Source organism: Aethalodelphis obliquidens, unplaced genomic scaffold, assembly GCF_003676395.1.
Source record: "Aethalodelphis obliquidens isolate GAN/ISIS:26980383/991018 unplaced genomic scaffold, ASM367639v1 scaffold4, whole genome shotgun sequence".
Classification (NCBI taxonomy): Eukaryota; Metazoa; Chordata; class Mammalia; order Artiodactyla; family Delphinidae; genus Aethalodelphis; species Aethalodelphis obliquidens.
In genome coordinates, this window is record NW_020837948.1 from 78,949,955 (window position 1) to 78,963,513 (window position 13,559).

The 13,559-nt window shown below is 35.6% G+C and overlaps 1 protein-coding gene across 2 annotated transcripts in view; it reads right to left on the reverse strand.

Moving 5' to 3' along the window:
- The window catches only part of PARP8 (poly(ADP-ribose) polymerase family member 8), a 179,284-nt gene that overhangs the window by 61,133 nt on the left and 104,592 nt on the right, over positions 1-13,559 (reverse strand). For both annotated transcript variants that reach the window (XM_027101141.1, XM_027101140.1), the window contains 4 exons: positions 13,068-13,145; positions 11,480-11,574; positions 2,153-2,213; positions 1,625-1,715 (listed from right to left, as the gene is read on the reverse strand). In XM_027101141.1, the coding sequence (XP_026956942.1) occupies positions 1,625-1,715; positions 2,153-2,213; positions 11,480-11,574; positions 13,068-13,145 (325 nt within the window). The remainder of the gene's footprint in view (positions 1-1,624; positions 1,716-2,152; positions 2,214-11,479; positions 11,575-13,067; positions 13,146-13,559) is intronic.

The following is a 13,559-nucleotide window of genomic DNA, read 5'->3' on the forward strand; positions in this document are numbered from 1 at the left end:
ATACTACAAATCATTCCATTTTAGAATATTTAACGACTGGAGGACAGGCTCATGACATAACATTAAGGCACACAGATATCTATACAATTTGATATGAACTTTATGAAAATAAACCACATGTGCACAGAAAACAGAAACAACACCAACCGATTCACAGGTTTCTCAGTATAGAGGGATTATGAGGAATTATTTTTCTTCTTTATTACATTTCTATATATTTGAAGTAATCAAAATAAAGATATGTAACATCTATTTGTCTTTGCCTAGCATTAAATCACATCAGTTACTATGTGTTACTGTATGTTGATTATTTAAGTAGAATACATTATCCAAAAATTAAAAAATGGTGACAACAGAGACATTTTCAAAATGAGAGACTTTCCTATATATTTCATGAACTTGAAAGGGCAAATATTTTTCTTATGTGAAAACTAACAGTAGATATAAGTTCCCTGATATGCCTAAAGAGAAATGTGCAGAGACCACGGTAATGTGTGCACAGCAGATCAAAAATGGCCACAATTTCGAGAGGTGCCGTCTATGTCCCTATCCCTTTATTCTGGGTGGGTCCGTTGACAATTTTGATCAACAGAATACAGTGAAACAGCCGTTGAGCCTTTTAGCACACCCTGTCTCTTGGAACACTTGCTCTCGGATCCCTGTCACCATACTACAAGAAGCCCAAACCACACGAAGAAGCCTTGTGTAAGGAGACACTCTAGTTAATAGCCCCAGCTGAGCCCTGCGTGGTCCCGAAATGACACCTGTATCAATTGCTAGCCATCTGAAATCCAACCATCTTGAGCATCCAACTAGTGGAGCCATTAATGACATAAACCCTGCCCACCACCTGACTGCAAAGGCACGGGAGACCCCAGGCAGGAGCTGCCCAGTTGAGCCCCAAAGAACGGTGAGAGAGAAGTTGTTTTAAGCCACTTCATTTTAAAGTAGTTTGTTCTGCAGCAGTAGATAACTGCAATAATATGAATAGATGCAGTTGTGTGTGTGTGTGTGTGTGTGTGTGTGTGTGTGTGTGTGTGTATGAGAGAGGGAGAGAGAGAGAGAGAATTAGTAGGCAGAGAAAACATTTAAATCCAGTAAGTCTTGGCAAGATTTATAATAGGGTCCTGTGTTATAAACAACTATTCCTTGAGATAAAGCAAAATCATCCCTTCAGGTATTGGAAAACAAAAATATTATTATGATCTCCATTTTCAGAAACAGAAATATGTTACACTTAGGCTAAATTCATCAGTAATCAAAGGTGAGATAAGTAAACATTAAAATTAAATCTCAGGTCCAGAGACAGAAATAATCAAACTTAAGAGCAACCCTAAGTATACTTACTGAGAATCTATTATATGCAAAATTCTCTTTTAGGTTTTATTGTGTTTGTTTCACAGCAACTTGTCAACTTCTGAAAACTATAAAACTAAATGTTATCTGTTTCGGCTTCCAATAGTTATATTGGTCATAAAGCACCTCTGTTAGGATGCAAGTATATTTAAGTATCATTATGAAGATAGCTGCATTTATGTTCAGAATTACCAAATGAACAGTCATTTTACATAATGCACAATGCACAACTAATGAACATTCAAAATAATAGAGAAATAAAACTAACCTGGGCCATTTAAATACTGTGTAAGCGAACAGTGTAGTCGGACAATTATAGGTTCTGTTCGAATCACTTCCCATGCCACAGCAATCTCCTCCTGTGCAAATATTTGAAAGATGAATTAGTCATCTTTTAGAGTTCTTGATGTTTTTTCCAGATAAAATTTTTTAAACTTATTTTAAATCATTAAGGCCTATAAATTATTTCAAAACCTATTCGCTTGTGAAAAGAAAGCCAAAGTACTCTTAATTTTTGCCTTCTAAATCTGAAAATTAAAATGAAAACTTAAGAAATAATGATATACTACAAGCCCATAAGTTTCAGAATATATTACAAGAACTGATGGAAAAAATATATATGTATATAAAATCTCTGCTTTTTTGACAAGTCATAGCATTTCTTCATAAGTCACTTTGACAAAGTCATTATGTTACTTATAGTATTATGTACAAGAGAAACTAAAATTAAATTTCTTCCAAGAATAAAAGTGTGTTTTTTAAATGTACCAATCATATTGCTTCAATTGATACTTACATCAAGAAAGCTAACATCAATATGCAGATCAATATCTACATCATCAATGGCTCCATATTCCCTGAAAGCAAAGATTAACATTATTTTTTTCATTTTGCTTAAAAGATAGTGTCCTAGCTTATTTTAAATTAAAATTTGATCATGAATTTTCATCTCTGATTTCCACAGATAGCTCAGAAATGACTGTGGACATGAATTAACTAACTCAATTTAGTTGGATTGTGGTCTTATGTGACCTCTTTATACCATACAGATATCTTTCCATCTTCATGTTCAGGCAAATGCATACATAAATTCAAGACTTATTTGGTTCATAGTTTCAAACATTCCCAGTTCTCTGTGACAAATTAAACAATCTTCTTATGTGACCCCTCGCTTTTCACTGTACTCTGAAGATGAAGAGCTGCCTCTAAGGACAAGAAAGGAGTTTCTGACACAAGGAAGGGGTGGAGGGATAAGTGACTGCCACAATAAAGTGCCCATAAATTTTCCTGTCACATTAGACGGTGGTTCTGAAACTGGTCCAGGTGTTCTGCCACTTAAATGTCACTATGTTTTGACAGCCAGATCTAAAGGTCTGATGTATCAAAATTAAAACAAGTAACAACAGTATATTCCACATAAAGACATGATGGAGACCAACTTTTCTCCAGCCAACATAGTGCCACAAACTGGCATATAGTTAACAAAGATCATAAAAACAGCAATTTTTATATTCTCCATACACACATCCCTATTTTTGATATTGTAATAAATTCCTTAAGTTACAAATACAAATCATAGTGAGGGAGAAAACTACAGAGATAACAGAAATTATAAAAGTTAATGGACAATATTTATTTAGCACTTTCATGCCAGAAATCGTTCTAAGGATTTTGCATACCTGCGATCATAGTGCCCTACAGGTACTACTACTATTTCCAATTTATATGTCCATTAACTGAGGCTCAGAGTAATAAAGTAACTCACCTGTCATCACTCTGTAGCAGAGCTGGGATGTGAATACACGTATCCTATTTACTTATGCAAGTGCTTAGCCGATTCGATATTCAATAAACTATCACTTATCACTTTGTGTTGGAAACCAGGTCAAACATTAATGGATGATCTCATTAGGTCCTCATTATAGCCTTCTGACAGGGATACTATAATTATCCTCATTCGCAAATGAGGAAACTGAGGTTTAGGAAAGCGAAACAAGTTGTCAAAGGGCAGATAAGAAGTCAGTGGGAAGCCAGGCATTGAACTCACGTTCAACTTCAAAATTGTACAGTACAGTATCTGGCACATAGTAGGTACTCAATGAAGATTTCTGTGTATGATATATGCAAATAATGCTAACAGAGTACAAAACTATGGCACTTTTATGGGGTTTAGAGAAGGCATTTTTAATGATTAAATGGCTTTATGTAATTTGATGAATAAAGGAATCTAGAGGGTCCTTTTGCTTTTTGATATCAATGACCAAAAACATGCAGCATATTAGAAAATAATAACTCAGCCTCTATGCTTTCTCCTTCCTCTCCTTAGAAATATATCAAAACACTGAGCACATTTTCACTATTTATGAAATTACTTTTTGTTTTTTCATGGTCATATTTTTAAAGGTTACATAAAGAAGAAAAGGGATAAAATTATTCGCATAGGAATTCTTTAATTGCCTGCGTCAAAACATCTGTGCTATTCATAAAGGATAAAAACCTTTATAACCCTTTACAAATATAGACATATATGCAAATTTAGATACAAAAGTATGCCAACTTAGTTATGAAATTATACAGAAACTAAGACAAGAAGAAGGACCAAGCACAAGAACCATTTCTTTTATGCCTCTACTTCAGGGTTCAGAAAACTTTTCCTATAAAGGTCAAAAGAGTAAATATTTTAGGTTTTTCAGGCCACATAGAGTCTCTGTTGCATATTTCTCTTAAGAAGTCAAATAACCTACAGCCAGGCATGTTAAAAGAGAGCCATTAAATACAATGATGAGGATAGATCACTAATGATGTGCAAAAGACATTTTGGTGAGACAAAGAGGCCTTGACAACAACCATTCCCAAGAAAATTATAACAAATACGTGCAAACTTTTACCTAGAAGGATGTATGTAAGAGTAGAAATTAGAAAAAAAAAAGAATATTGAATAATAAGGATGTAAATGATGGCACGTTAATATAATCTTTTTAAGTTACCCATTATTAAAAATATTGATATAAAAACATTTAATATCCTGAGGGAAATGTTCCAAATATACTGTTCACTGAGCAAGCAGATTACCAAAACACTATGGAAACTAAAACACTTTATTTAGATAAAATAGAAGTAGGAAAACCAAAAAAGTATAAAGAGTACTTATATATTAACTATAGGTTGTGGATAAAATTTATTTTATTAAAAAATCTTATGTATTTTCTAAAAATATCTACTTTTTCTGATTACAATGGTAATATAGACTCATTATATAAAATGTGAGAAAGAGAAAAACAGACAATAGATAACTTGTAACACAGTCACTCAGAGACAATTCTTTTTGCTGATATCTCACTCCAGTCTCTTTCATATATTAATATATCATGTAATACACATGATTATTATTAAGGATAATAAGGTATGTAAAGATTTTTGTCCTGCTCTTTCACTTTTTCTATAATGAGTATTTTTTATATTGTGGAATATTCTTCAAAACCATAAATTTAAATGTCTGTATTTATATGAATAAAATTATGTAATACAACATTAGGTTGCTTTCAACTTTTTTACACTATAAATATTGATAAATAGCTCTCTGGGTAAAAATCGATGTGCAGCTGTCTTCCCAGAGAATAATTTCTAGAATTACTGAGTAAAATAAATAGTATAACTATATTTGGGAGTCTTAATATATACTGTTTAGTTACTATTTTAAAAGGTTAAAACAACTTATAATCGCACCAGCGAGGATCCCCCAGTGACCATTTTCCACACGCTCATCATCGCCAGGCATTTTTTTCTCCCATCTTTGCTAATTTCAGAGGCGAGAATAATTTTGGATATATTTATGATGGCAAGACTTGGGTATGTTTAGAGGCAGAGAAAAAGGAATCAGAGATAACAAAAGTCAGCACAAACCTTACCCACAGCTGTTTTCTTCAAAAATAGATTTCCAGATCATTTCAACGGAATTTATCATAACGTTATGATCAGAATGTGATATACGTTCCTTATAAAACCTTTAATATGTGAATTCTGAAGTATTCCTTATATGATTTCTTCAGCACTTTTCTGGTTAAAAGTTAGTATTTTCCCAGTTACCAATACTATTCAATTTCTTTCCCAAAAAAAGTAACTAAAGGGTTACATGTGTTCTTCTTCACCACAGCAGAGCATAAATACAGAATTTTAAGGAGGCAGAGGCATTAAAGGTTTGCAATCAACTGGATTCTGCAGGTGTAGATCTGTAAATAGTTACACTTTTGTTTTTATGCCACACTTCAAAGAACTCACAACAACACTGTGTATATGCAAACCAATTTCCCTTGTGATGCCCTTTTTATATATTGCCAGTAATTTCACGTTTCCCACTGCGAGATTACAAAGCGTGATTACAGTCTGTCCAGATGCAGCGGCCCAGTCATCAGGATTGCTTCTGTATCTGAGTATCTTTCAGTAGCCCTAGATCTCATGAATAGCAAACGCAGAATCAAGGCGAATGCTTGAAATACGAATGCAACTTGAACTGTGAATCTTGATATCTGATTGTGTACTGAATGCTGTATTGGGTTTATAATAATTCAAAACAATTCCGTGCACTGCCTGTATTTATTCACTATGAAAAGATCACATCAAATTGAACTTGAATACTTTTTTAAGAGAAGGGAGACTACACAGAAATGATCTGATGCAGTTGTTTCACTCTGGGACTGCAACTGCTCCACAAATTTCTTTCCAGCATCTGAGTTATTAGTCTTTGAATTGACATATCTTGAAATCCAGCCATCTGATTTGGACTACTTGCATGTGACCTAGTTCATTTAAGAACATATGTATGAAATATATTTTTCTATGAACATGCATTGTTGAGGGCACTATGTGTTAGAATTCTTAGCAATTCATTCTCCTGTTTTTTAGTGGAACTAATCAAGACAACATCCTCATTAATGATACCACATACATACTTACAATATATTAAATGTTAGACCATCTATGTTGGTCCTCCTTTCTCTATAAAACCACAGCTTATTTATTATACTGTTGTGATGTTTTATAATACTATCTGATCAAAATTAGCAGGACTGTGCTGGTTATAAAAATATATTTTAGACAGATAGCCTTCCCTCATCAACTGTCAAGGAAATTATATGCGTACACACACATACATGAAACTCTATCACAAGTTCTTGGGAAATAAGCCTCTATTGCTATTTAGTTATTTCTGCTTTCAACAATTAGTCAGTTATATTTGGAGAAGAAATATATTTTGTGAAGAAACATACACCTTCCTATGACATCTGAAACTCAACAGCTTGTGTGTCTATCTCTGCATGCCTACTCAGTGTGTGTTTCATGCTCAGTGTGGGAGAGATGTTTGTGAATGGGCCAAGAAATATGCAAACTCAGTAGTTGGGAAGAAGTCTTGGCAGATTAAAGCATTTGCAAGACTGTATTCATGGTAGCTATAAATTTCTCTAAAGGACAACAGGGCTAAGAAGAATTTAAAAATTAGATCCAGATAAGAAAGGAACCCCATATAAAATAACAGTGTATAAGAGGTACAGTGTAAACACTTGCTACAACTCTGCCCTCCGTTTAAAAGTCCTTGGTTTTGCTTGAGGAAAGCACAGGCATTGGAAGAAGAGGTGACTGTCTGGGATCTCACATTGTGAAGCCTGCATCTAGATTTTATGCCAGTGGTTTTGAAAAATAGTCTCCTGTTTGTTTCTTTCTTCTGTGTGCCTCCTGCCATCACTTTCCCCTGGTTTTCAGTTCAGACTGCTTTTCCATGGGCTCCAGAGGCAGAAGTGGGAGAATCAGTATGCTGCAAAGGACATTACAAACATCCAACCCAAGATCTTTTGATGAATGACATACTTCGGTGTAGGTTAAGTTATGCTGTAGTAACAAACATCCTCAAAATCTCACTGGTTTAACACACAAAAAAAGGATTTATATCTCATTCACACTACCTGCTTACTATGGAATCAGAGGACTAGAAAGAATGCTATTCATTGTAGTCGCCAAGGGGCCCAGAGTGGTGGAGTATTGAAGGTGTGGGAACTCACACACTAGCACTTTGGCTCACATTTTACTGGCCAACACTAGTTGTGTGTCCACTGCTGATATTATAAGAGGTAGGGACGGGACTTCCCTGGTGGTGGTGCAGTGGTTAAGAATCCTCCTGCCAATGCAGGGGACATGGGTTTGAGCCCTGGTCCAGGAAGATCCCACATGCTACGGAGCAACTAAGCCCGTGCAAAGCCACAGCTGCTGAGCTTGCGCTCTAGAGCCCGTGCGCCACAACTACTGAGCCTGCGTGCCACAACTACCAAAGTCCGCACACCTAGAGCCCGTGCTCTGCAACAAAAGAAGCCACCGCAAGGAGAAGCCCGCACACCGCAATGAAAAGTAGTCCCTGCTCACCGCAAAAGCCCACGCACATCAATGAAGACCCAACGCAGCGAAAAAATTAATTAATTAATTAATTTAAAAAAAAAGAGAGATAGGGAAATACAATCCTGCCATCTGCCAGAAGAGGAGAACCAGAGATTTGTTAAGTAGTGCTACTGGCCCACTACTAATGGAAATCCAGAGAAATTAAAGTGGTCCACCCTGATTTATGTGGCTTTTTCTTTCCTTTTCTTTCTTTCTCTCTCTCTCTCTCTCTCTCTCTCTTCTCTCTCTCTCTCTCTCTCTCTCTTTCTCTCTCTCTCTCTCTCTCTCTCTTTTCCATGAGATATATGTTTGGGTGGTGAGCCTGAATACAGTGGTATAGCTTCCTCAAACCTTAAAAAAATCCTCTGCATGCCCTGTCCTCCAATACATCAACTCCAAAATTACAATCATCCAACCACAAAAAGTGATCAAAATGAATAGTGAAAATCTTGCAATCTTCCAACCTACTTTAACATTAGCTACAATACAAAGATTAGAATATTACTCAGCTGCCTTCAGTTCTTTAAATGGATGATGGATGATCATAAAGCAAAGGATATTTTATTTGGGGTAAAAGTTTGAAACATCATCAGCAAATTATCAGAATCATTTCATTCCCAACCGAATGAGAATTTTGTGATTTGTAATTCCCTGCTTTCTAAAAATATTAATCTCAAATTGTTTTCAATAGCACTGATCATTTTTGAAATGAATACATGACTATAGGAGTAAATTTATAATAAAAACATAAAATAACCTCATTTTCTTGCATGATTCAAGATGAGACACATGCAGACTGATCAGGGGGTTAACCATGCTCCCCCAGAGACCTAACTCACTTCCTGCACAAGAGCCTGTGAATCAGAATTGTCATCAATGTTTCCAAGTACGGTTCAACCCAGCCAGAAGGCTGCTTTTGAATGATTTGGCCAGGTAAAGCTAAAATTACCTACTTAAGTAATAAATTTATCATCGGTCACTTTTTCTATAGCCTCCCTCAACCTACTAAAAGAGAGTTTTGCCTCAATTGAGGCAACCTCTGTTATTTTTTTCTCTTGAAGAGAACTTAGATGTGGTTAGCTGCCTTTCTCATTAGATGTCACATTAAAAAAAATGACAGCAAATAGCATATTATGCATATTGAGGTACTTTTGCTCTTCAAACTCCATTAAGTTCTTATGAAACTCAATTAAGTAAAAGAACAGCTAATTAGAACAGTCTGTTTTCAATAGACTTAAAACTTTGCAAAGAAGGTGACTCCAAGATCTTAGGCCTAACTACTCCTTTCTCCCATATGTCCAAGCCACAGTATTTGAGACCAGACAGTAAATTCATTCTTATTTATTTTAAGTAAATCACACTAGTCCTGCTGTGATTTCCCTTTATATCATGAGGCCTCTGGGAGGTTATTTATTCTGGAAACATCCTCTGTAGTTAGAGGAAATCTAGAGCAGGCAAGAACATGGCTTGCATTCATTGAGAGTTAAATTGGACCAAAACTTGTAAGTGAAAGAGGCAAGGGGAAAATAATCAAAACCATTTATGACTTTAGATACTTCACTTGAATGAAATTCCAGATATTTATCTAATTTCAACAGTCCATAAATTATCAATATTTTATTAATAATGGAAGATACTAATAGAAATTATAAGTATTTACCTTATGATAGTAATATAAGAAATTATCAAATGCTTGCTGAAGAAACAAAAATATTCATATATATATACATATATATATGATATGATTGAGGCCTAGATAGCATGGAAATATATGTAAAAAAACTTTATAAAAGCAATCAATGTGTGGTAAAGTGATTCTCTAAACAAAAATACATATTTCAAATGAAAAGCAGCTAAATTCTATGTTGTATTGAATTAATCATATACAGACGTTTTTCTTTCATGGGGGAGAGGGTTAAACTATTGCGATTAAAGTTTTAAGCTTTCAACCAAAGTCTGACTAAAGTTAAAAAAATTAGTCATTGTTTTGGACAGTTTATTTATTTATTTATTTATTTAGGTCGAGCCACACAGCTTGTGGGATATTAGTTCCCCTACCAGGGATCGAACCCAGGTTCTCGGCAGTGAGAGCATAGAGTCTTAACCACTGGACCGCCAGGGAATCCCTGGACAATTTATTGATAGTCCCTGTTGCCTTCTTCATTTATTCATTCTATAATACTTATGGAATCTCCATATTCCTTATCCTGGAGCCAGAGCATGGATCAATTGTGAAATGATCACAGCTAATTCGCCAAAACTTTGGAAATTGCAAAGATTTGCTTTTCCAAGTATAATCCCAATCACCCTCACTCAGTTGTAGCCTAATATCCCTCCATGAGCAGGAGGGAGAGGGTCCGGGTGTACGATCCCGGCTTATTTAGGCCACAGGTGGTTGTGAGTTTCTGCAGGTAAAATGAAACAGTTAGCAATTATAAATTACAGCTGTGTTATACTCCCTTAAGTATTCGTTTGCTCTCTCAAAATCTGCGTATGTTCACTGAAAAGAATATAACCAGATAATATGAACATTTTTCACAGACGTTCCACTGAAAACAGTCAAGAAGCCCCCAGCTTATATTTCATATGTGCGCTGTGCTAGGCTAAGTACTGGAGTACAAGCAGGATTGAAAACCAAACCAACACAAAATAAAGGCAAATAACAAAAAAGTGTGCTGCCCCAGCACTCACAGAATTCAGAGTCTAGAGGGGGAGAAGTAAACCCATAACAACAAGACATGAAGAGACTAATAAATGAGATTAAGAGCCAAATGTGATGGGAGTGCATATGGCAGAATAACCAGTCTGCATCAGAGATTCAAGGAAGGCTCAAAGAAAAGCTGACCTTTAGACAGGGGCTTGAATAAAGAGAGCAACCGGGTTTGAGAGGGAAGCACTGCCTGGGCAAATGGACAAAGTCAAGGGGAAATATAGCACGTTTCGAGAACAGAAACAATCCTGGTTTGGGTGGATGAGGCTGGAACTGAGGTCAGGCTGTGAGAGGAGTCTGGAGACTTGGAGACCACCCTTTAGGAAGATAACAAAAATCTGAAACATCAGATCTGACTCATGGAAGGAAACAAGTATGATGGCAGAAAAGGGTTTTTCTTAAATTAAGGAGAGAAAAGAAAGTCTAAATAGGGATGGTGGGGGTCTTCTGAATGATTAAAGTAATAGAAAATGGCCTGGAAATTTATCACCAAATAATATATTAAGTAACTGCAACAAAAAAAAATAATTATCATTCAAACACACATTGCACAAACTTATGTCTTTTTTTCCTTTCTTTTCTTAGGGGCCAGATTACATATCACAATGTGATTTGGATACCAGCGGTCATGCATTATTGACTTTTATTGTTCACACAAATATGTCCTTAATTTATGATAACAACATGGGCTCAGCTGGCCAAATCTGTTACAGGAATTGATTATGATGCCACTCAAGACTGATATTTTATCAGACTAACTCTCCAAAAATAACTAATTTCTTTAATGAAATCAATGTAATCTTAAACCATGTGTACACACAAAAAAATCATAGCCATAAATATGCCATTTTGTGTAAGTAGAAACATAATAGACTCTCATATACTTTCAAATATAATTAAGCCCAAGGAAATTTCCACTTAACTCCAAGAGAAAATTCCAGTGACTTTCCAAATAATTTTAAGTTGTATTCACCGAAGGTATTTATTTACCTGAGAGAAACTGCATGTGGCCCATATATCTCTCTCACTGCCGACAAATCAGCTTCGAGTTGGGGGTGCTTGTGCAGCTCCCCGTCATAGTTCACCTGATGAAAAGGGATAATTTAGAAATGACTTAGGGTGAAGAGAATCAAAAAAATCAAAATACAAACAATCTCTTGGACAGGTGACCCTGTAGTTCTGCCATGGGCATTTTCTCTGTCGCCTTCATGAAAGAAGTATAGACAGTTCAGGGTTTCCCTGGTGGCGCAGTGGTTGGGAGCCCGCTTGCCGATGCAGGGGACGTGGGTTCGGGCTCCGGTCCGGGAGGATCCCGCGTGCCGCGGAGCGGCTGCGCCCGTGGGCCATGGCCGCTGAGCCTGCGCGTCCGGAGCCTGTTACTCCACAGCGGGAGAGGCCGCAGCGGTGAGAGGCCCGCGTACCGCAAAAAAAATGAAAGTATAGACAGTTCAGCAATATATTCACTAAAGTTCTTAGGTTCACATACATCTAGTATTATTTAGTATGCTTAAAAAGTAATATTTGACTACTTTGATACGAAGACAATGCCAATGTTAAAAGGAGTGAAGTGGCAGATAATCTGAAAAACTTCTAGACTGAAAAAAACATTTACTTCCCCCGTAAGAATTAGCAGTGTAAACAAAAATCGAAACTGGAAGAATTATTTTGCAGAATGTTAGAGTGTTATATCGGTTAAAGAATCATTAGGAAAAGTACCCCATTCCTAGTAAGGCATTCTGGAGAGAGGAAATCTAGTTTTATTTATGTCCGTCCATACCTCTACTGCCTTGCATACACTTGATTGACAGATTACTAATTTCTGATTCTGAATGAATAAATTGACTTGCATTCTTCACATAATAATAACTGGCTTTAAAGCATCTCTTTAACATATTACCTTTCCCTTAAACTATCCAAGTTACAAAGCATATTGGATCAAGAAGTTTACAGAAACAGAACAAGACAACTTATATAGCCATATCCTAAAATCAAATGCTCCGTTTAAAATTTTAACATTACTCTGGAAAAATATAATGAATTCTTTCATATATATGCATATGTGGCTACGCTATTTTCATATATATAAATTATGATGTTTCTTCACAAAAATTTTTCAACACTTTAGTATAGAAGGAAAAGGAAGATAATGAATACAAATAATGAGGATGCTCGATAATTAGGGCCCATCAGTTTTTATAAAGGTTAATCACCTTCTATTTAAAACTAACAATTCATGCTTTTATTAGTGTCACCATTTCAAAATATTGACTGAGCACAATATGCTTAATAAATGTAAAAGTTAAAAGCATAATAAGATGCTGTCTGCAAAACATCTGTAATGAAGTTAAGACAACTTCAATGTAAATAAATGATTACAGTCAAATAATTGCAAAAGTAACCTTAATTTCTGAAAATATATAGAAAATGAGCGACAGACAAATTATAGGAATTTCCTTGTTAGTTACAGAACCCTGAACAACACACAGGTCTTTTAGATGACAAGCACAGATTTCCACTAGAACGTGTATGGCTACTGCTACCTTTGAGAGTCGCTATTTGGAGGAGCTGGTGTGCTTACCTGTCCTCCATAATAAAATTCTTCAGAATCATTATCTCCTTCAGAATCTTCTTCCACCGTACTATTTTGTCTTGACTCCTTAAAATAATAGTAAGAAGGCAATTTTAATGGTCAAACTAGTTTTCCTCCTTCTGAAACTAAAGTAACAAGTGCCCATAATAGGTAGGTCTTATGCATACCACATGGATTTTAAATAAAAGAATTGTTGGTGCAGTACAAACCAAAAACAAAAAGGTAGTAAGAGAATTTTGTGGGTGCATTAAGCTCTATGTACGTTTCACTGGTCTTGAGTTGTACAATTTAATATTTGATGTACATAAAAAGCTACATCAATCAATTACAATTTTGGGTTTGTTCTGATAAAACATCTGAGCAGCTCACACTGATTCAATTTTTTATTAAAAATTCCTCAGCGTTATTTATCCCAGACTGTTCTCACTTCCACTGCCAACACCACATAATGGTATGAAAGAAAAGGCACTTTGAATCTAA